Raw genomic sequence first — 7,270 nt, forward strand, 5'->3', positions numbered from 1 at the left:
AGACTGCACCACCGATAGTCACACGCTACAAACGGCTTCATTCCGTTGTCACTGCCATCTAGCGGGGAGCAGGGTCCCAGATTTTCAAGCGAAAATGGAATGTTCTTTTTGACGATCAGAATGCTGACAACATATACATGGATCATCATGCAGTTTATAGCCGTGACTAAAGCCACTTCGAAGTTAAGCTGTGATTAAAGTCTTTTAATTTCTTTTTTTTTTTAGATTCATAATGTGCTATACTTTATTATAACACCAAAAACTGAAACATAAATTAATAGGCCTACTCTTAAAACTCATACGGAGGAAGCTATGTCAGTCAACATACATACAACCCCCTGGCCCAGAAAGCTTGAGCTTATTTAAGTTGGCTTTACCTCAGTCGAGTAAGTAAAAGGAGATCAACAGTGCCAGAAGTAGTAGTAGTTTTCACTACAAGTAACAAAATATGTTTTCATATGTATTAGTAATTTATGAAACTTTTTTTAATTGAATTTTGGATTTCATAATGGCCGTACACATGCATATTTTCAGATGCGAGGACTACAAATTAATAAATTGTATCATCTTACTAAACGTTTCCGTGAAAAATATTATACAAATTTTAAACCAATGGCTTCATGTTCATTAATTGTAATATTTTGCGTACATTAATTCGGTCACATGTTTACTTTTTAAACATGTAGCTTTGGTATTCCCAAAATTCACAAAAAAGCATTTTAATTTGTACGAGTGCATGGCGTTTGAATATTGAACACGGAATACGAGGTTATCGTCGAAGAGACGCGTATTGCGCCTGCGTCTGCATCTGTAACTAGGCGCTCACTGGGCCCCAAATTGAACGCTCTTTGCAGGCACTCATTGGCCAGCCAAAGGTCCTTCGGTCTTTTTCAGTTTCTTAAGCGAGGCAGCTGCCAGCATGGTGAGTGTAGTGCTGCAGTGTTCTGAAGTAAATCCCGATAAAATCTTCACCATCTTGTGAATTTTGTGGCCCAAATACCTTTAGGAGTCCGTATGTAAAGTAGCTACGGACATGTTACACAATATTGGTGGGGTTATGAACAAAGTCATTCATTTTCTGGTTTGCAGGTTCCCTCTGATGGAGCCACTTGCATAGACAGCAAGCTTATGAATGCTAGGTTGGCTACTTTATTACACAGGATGAACAATGACAGTAGACAATAATGAGACAATAGAAGCCAAACATGAGTTAAGCAACAGTTTAATTACTAATAACCAAGTTAAATCTGTCCCAAGTATGTTCTCGAAATGTTCATTTTTAAGCAAACGCTGCCTGTCATAGCAACTAGCACGCTTGTCACACAGCTGATTTGAACTCCCCGCGTTTAAATTTAATGTCACTATACAGTTGTGAAGCACGTAACTAACCTCCGGTAATGCTATAGCTATCCTGTATAATTAGATGGTATCCCTAGCAAACTTTCCTGCATGCAATATGATGAGTTAACTGGCGAAGTTCTTGCTAGAATAGTTACCATATCCTTGCAATGAACTCCATGTAGTGTCTATGATGCAAATAAGATTCAAGACTGTGCAAAGAATGTATCCAACATGTTTGCAATAATTTTTCAGAACGACACAGTCACAGTTAGGACCAGGAAATTCATGACGAACAGGTTGCTTCAGAGGAAGCAAATGGTAAGTATGGTCAACAGACGTTTATCATCACTAACAAGTTATTTGTATTTACAGTTTGGCTGGCTTCTGCTCATATCAGCAAGTCACAGTTTGTACACATCTGGATTGATTTATTGATATCGTTGACAGAGATGGGCAGAGAATTTTTGATGTATCTTGATGAGCTTTGAACTCAATCAGTTGGGTACTTTGAAACCAAGATTTGCGTTTGACTCCTAAGGTTGTTGATGTCCTCCACCCCGGCAAGGCGACAGTCCCGAAGACCGAAATCAGGGAGAAGCTTGCCAAAATGTACAAGACCACACCAGATGTGGTGTTCGCTTTTGGCTTCCGGACTCAGTTCGGCGGCGGCAAAACAACAGGGTTTGCCATGGTTTATGACTCCCTGGATTACGCCAAGAAGAATGAGCCCAAACACAGACTGGCCAGGGTGAGCTGACCTGTTTGTTATCTCCACGGGTTTTAGGGCCTAAATGAGCTCCTGCATGTGTGTCCTACACCTGTGGTTAACTGGACTTGTCTTGGTGTGGGTGGGTAGCAGCCTACTTAGGTCTGAATCTTTACAGACAAGCAGAAGTAGTTTTTTTTTTTTTTCTTTCCCCATTGGCCTTGAAGGGGGATGGGGGTGGGGGCGGTCAGTCATTTACTCTGAAAATTGCTTTCTGTTAGGTCTGGTAATGGTCTCCTTCACTTGTTCTTTAACTTGAGATGAACTTGAAAACCGCATTCATGTGCATTCTTCATAGTGGAGGGTTCAGAATCCACAGTGAATTGTCCACAAGTACTATTGACAGCTGTGTAGTTTGAGTGGAATATCTAAAGGTGAGCGAATGCTTTCATCTGTATCACCAGCATGGTCTGTTTGAGAAGAAGAAGTCCTCCAGGAAACAGCGCAAGGAGAGAAAGAACAGAATGAAGAAAGTGCGAGGTGTTGCCAAGGCTAGCGTGGGTGCAGCTGGCAAAAAGGTAGAGGACATTTTTATTCCCAGATCAATTGAAGCACCTCATGCTTTCACTTGGTTTATTCATTTGTGTTCTGTTTCTTTAATTTGCCTTCCTCTTTTCTTCTCTGAATATTTTCCCCGGATAATAGAAGGTAAACGGTGTGCTCAGTGGCAGTCTAGCTTCAGCAATTCCTTTTGTGCATAACATCTGATGGGCTGTGATATTGACCTAGTCCTTCAACTCAACCAACTCATCTGGGCTTTGTGCATTTACATTTTGAATAGTTAAGCTCTTAAACTAATAGATAGAAGTATCATAGGTACAGTTTTACTATATGTTAAGTATTTAATAGTGTGCACTCATATTAAATTATGCCGGATTTGAGCATGGATGACCTTGCTCATATTTTACTGATTGACACACTTGTATTCAAATATTGAGAGGTTAAAATCTTGTAAAGCAAGGCTACTCAGCTCCTGGTCCTGGAGGGCTGTTGGTCTTTGTTCTAACTAATGACTCGGCAGCCTTGTTCAGATTGAACACACTTAGCTTCCAGCCACTGCTCAGAAAGTTAGTGTTTACAAAAGCGGTGGAAAACTTGCAGCCCTCCAGGGCCAAGTGCTGTGTAGCCCTGGCTTGGAGAGTGTATTCTGTAAAGTAGTCCATATTGCCATATCTTCTCATTTTCTGTTTGTTCCATTTCCCTCTGGTGCTCTCAGAAATGAAGGGTCTGTCACAGGTATTAAAGAATAAGCTTGGAGTGGTAACTGAGTCACACATTCTGTGTGACTGTGCTTGACTGAATGTCAGCTGTCCTTTTGCATAGCAGCAGAGGCTTTGCTTTTTAGTAATTGTAGTAAAAACACAGGCTGCATATCATGTCATTGCAGTAGAATCCTTGTGTTAGACTGACCTTTACTGTTGCAACACACATTCTTAGAATTTAATCTAATATTGATCTGATCACCATCACAAATCACTGACGTGCTTTTGATGTATCAATAGGGGTCACCACACGGATGAGTTTGGCTGCTCATTACAATATTTTCCATCCGTACCAACTAAGAATTTCAAAGGCTTTTCAGAGTAATATTGAGATGCTTTTTGATAATCGCTTTTGCCTGAGCGCATGTGAGTTGAATATATTTACCAGTCTGACTGCCCTTACTTACATGCGTTTAGAGATTTTTGTAGCAAAGGTAGGGAAATAATTCTTCCTTCTATTATTTGCTAGCAGTGCTCACCCAGTTTAAAAGACTGACAGCTGCACGACAGAGAGCACTGCATCTTACAGCTCACATCTTGAGCAGCCCAACGTTTGCAAGTCTTGAAATTATACTGACCTTGCAAATTAAGCTCTACAAGTGTGTGAGGAAGGAGAAATGTGTGAGGATTTTGTTCTTTACAAAACAAAACCATATTCCTATATTCAAGGACCTCCATGCATGATCTCATGCAAACTCTACAACAAAATGGCAAGAGTTATAAAATTCAAAATATTTGCATTAATAGGAAACATGGTAGTATTTCTATGTGATATGTAATTAGAAAAATATAACTATTAGGAATAGGTCATAAGACCTAGCTCCAACTTATTGGGTTACCAGTTTAAAGGCTTATACAAGTGCCATTACAGAGCATAGTTAAAGGCCTTTGAAAACCTGAACAAGAACCTGCTGTGCTGAGCATTTAACAAGAAGCAAGTCTTTCCACAAACCTGTCTCTTGAGTTGAGTTTGATAGGTGAAATAGTATGCAGTGTTTCACGTGGTGGCTAATGGGAAGTGAAGTGCAGTACTAGTGTGGGAGTAGTCCACTACAGCATCTTACAGACTTCACTTACCACTGAAACCAGAGCACACCCCTTTGAACTCTGCTAAGCTTTTAACTTGCCATGTTACACACAAGCGTGACCCAAACAAATGGAGGTTTCCAAAAGGTTTTTCTAATTCTGCTTTTTCTTCTTTTTTTACAGTGAGCCAACATAGTCAAAGAACCTCATTCAAGATCACGCTTTTGGATACCATCATCAAATAAATTACAAAAAAAAATTGAAATGGTGTCTCTTCATGTCTTGTGTTTAAAAGTGAAGGATGAAATCTAGAATACACTGTTATGTGACCAAATTTAAATTGTCAGGCATTGGTACAGTATGCATAGCTTAAAATGTTTTGTGGTTTGAGTTGTGCTAACAAATGATAATAGGCCCTTTTTGTTAAATTTACCTAAATTATTAGTTGATTTTATCTGATGCAATTTCATCTTATTTTAAGTTTAAGATTGTATGGTCAGTTGAGATTAATTTGTGGTCACATAGTTTGTCTTGAGAAAATACTTTAGAAGATTATCATTACATTTGAGATTGAATATAGCGCATTTTATTCAAACATAATTTAAAACATTAGAGTTCAGATATTGCAGAACAAATAGAATTCTGCTTACTAGGCCAATGTTGGTGTCATCACAGAATCACAATATTGTAGATAATGTTTTGCAGCCTCTCATTCTCATTTGTGTCCACTAGATGGCACCAAATGACCACTCAAATCAAGATGACTTATTGGTCACAGTTTTCACTAAGTTGATATTTAACACTGATAACGTGCAGTTGACGGGGTGGGGTTTTTTTCGTTGATGGCGTAGAGTGAGTAAGTCTACAACTGATCTTAAATTCTTTGAGAAATGCTATATTTTAGTCAGCAAATTGCAAATATTTAAAACAATTAGGTGCAGGAGATTGTTTTGAGCCATCCTAATTATAATTGTGTACCCAACCCAATTTATGATGCATTTTTTGTTTGTAGCTATAGTGTTATCCAAATTCACATAGCTGTAAATATTTTACTGTTTGACTGGGGTGGTGGTTTTAGCCTTTGATGGCAGCGTGCAGTTGTGTGCTTGGAGCAGCAGGCGCATAAAGATAGGCATTGCAGTTGTACCCTTAAGCAACATGCTTTACCATACTCAGTCCCTTCAGTAAACAAGCTTTGTTAGCGGACAATGGAATGTGAAAAGAAACATAAATATGTAACACATTAGTAGTCATGGATATGGATGTCTGATAACGTAGCTACACATGAGAACAAAACCACATGAGAAAAACAGAAAAAAGAGCAGATTGGCAATCATATTCAATCCCATAAAATTTGCCAATCCGGGTTGTGTGTATAGTGTATGTGCTGTGTCTGTAATGGAGCATTCTGAGCCTAGTCTCTTGTAAAGGGAGGGAATGGATTTCTTGGCATCTTTTTTTTCCCCTTTCCTTGTAAAGGCTAATTAGTCCCATTGGGCTGTAGGACAGGAGCTGCAGCCACCGCCTGGTAAGTGCGCAAACCTCAGGACCTCATCCAGACCGTCGTATCAGCAGCTTTCCTTCGTTATTGTTGTGCTCTTGCAATTTATCCTCCCAACATGTCCGGAGGTTAACTGGAGGAGGAACAGAAGTGGGACCGGAGCCAGGTTTCCCCTCCAGTCTTTACATTCACTCAGGGGTCCTAACGATTGCTTTGTGAGCCGAGCCTTGTGCAAGGGGGGGGAAAAAAAATCCATCATGCAACCTGACAGACTGTCAGCTTGCCAACATCGACTGAATGTAACTCGCCGTGCCGTGTGTGGGGACCACGCGTAAAACCCTATTTGTACGAGTGGAAAATGGAGTGCGGGATGTAAGAAGCAAGCCGTTACATCACGTTCATGTTCCGCGCGCAGCCTCACTTTGCAGTTTGCTCCAATTTTGTCTAATGCTGATGGAGGGCACATGGAGTCAAGGCGTGAATCGTAATCATGGTGAAGCGCTGATGTGCTCAAGTAGGCAAATGGTTGAATGACCTGTTACCTTTAAACAATGGTATACGATGGCTGACATTTTCTAGAGCTGAAACTGTCTTTTCATGTGGTATTGCCTATTAGACTCCAAGATGAGAAGCTGGCAAATAATTACGTGCCAGACTCTGAGGTCCACCTGATATGCATGGCTCTGCCCCCATGAAAATGTCCATTTCCAGATTTTCTAATGAACATGATTCTGGCTTTAGAATGTGATTTGTGTAAATTAATTGCTATTAGCTTCAGGCTGGGGTAGGCTCATTGTTTCTGTTGGCCACGGGCCGTCAATGACTCTGGTGTATGGGATCCTGGGCCATCTTTTCTAGCAAAGTCCAGGTATGCTAATTTCTGTTTAACAATTTTTAGGTACTCTGTAGCATACCTATTTAACACGTAGATTTGAGGTCAAAGCCTACTGAGGAAGAGATGCAAAGAGCAAACCTTCCTCTTCTATTAGCTGAGCACCTCCTCTCAGGCCTCAGGAGAAGACTGCATCAGCTGTAGTTTTGTTTTCTGTTTGACATCCATGTACAGTGTAAGTATGAAATTAACTTGGGAACCAAGGAGGTGCATTTTAGCGATCGTGCCATTTTTTTTTTTTTTTTTATGTAGAGATGTTGTTTCGCATGAGAAGTGGTAATAGATGTTTGTTTCATATCTGCTGTTTCTTGCCAGACTTGCGCCAGTATTTGGTGCTCCTACACATTAAATGTGGAGAGTAAGAATTCATTTATGTAGACTGAATATGGGAAATACTTTGTTTATTTAAATCTGACTCATGCTCCACCTCCAGCAGTGTCGCTTGCACTGCACAGGGGCATTGGCCTCTATAGGGAACACTT

The 7,270-nt window shown here is 40.2% G+C and overlaps 1 protein-coding gene across 2 annotated transcripts; it reads left to right on the top strand.

The window, feature by feature from the left end:
• Positions 1-868: 868 nt before the first annotated feature.
• LOC118782262 (40S ribosomal protein S24) lies at positions 869-4,660 on the top strand. Of its 2 annotated transcripts, none has more exons than XM_036535581.1 (5): positions 869-922; positions 1,594-1,659; positions 1,880-2,089; positions 2,512-2,625; positions 4,579-4,660. In XM_036535581.1, exons 1-5 carry the CDS (start codon positions 920-922, stop codon positions 4,579-4,581), a joined length of 396 nt encoding a protein of 131 aa, XP_036391474.1. In that variant the 5' UTR covers positions 869-919; the 3' UTR covers positions 4,582-4,660. The 2 variants fall into 2 exon arrangements, with proteins under 2 accessions (XP_036391474.1, XP_036391466.1); XM_036535573.1 differs by lacking the exon at positions 4,579-4,660 and adding an exon at positions 3,324-3,343.
• The last annotated feature ends 2,610 nt before the right edge of the window (positions 4,661-7,270 follow it).

The sequence above is a fragment of the Megalops cyprinoides genome, chromosome 1 (genome assembly GCF_013368585.1).
Source record: "Megalops cyprinoides isolate fMegCyp1 chromosome 1, fMegCyp1.pri, whole genome shotgun sequence".
In the NCBI taxonomy this organism is placed as follows: domain Eukaryota; kingdom Metazoa; phylum Chordata; class Actinopteri; order Elopiformes; family Megalopidae; genus Megalops; species Megalops cyprinoides.

Excerpts from the sequence above, each read along its gene's own strand:
- LOC118782262 (XM_036535573.1), top strand. Across the intron at positions 1,660-1,879 it reads TGCTTCAGAGGAAGCAAATG|GTTGTTGATGTCCTCCACCC; the intron begins GTAAGTATGGTC and ends TTGACTCCTAAG. Across the intron at positions 2,090-2,511 it reads CCAAACACAGACTGGCCAGG|CATGGTCTGTTTGAGAAGAA; the intron begins GTGAGCTGACCT and ends CTGTATCACCAG.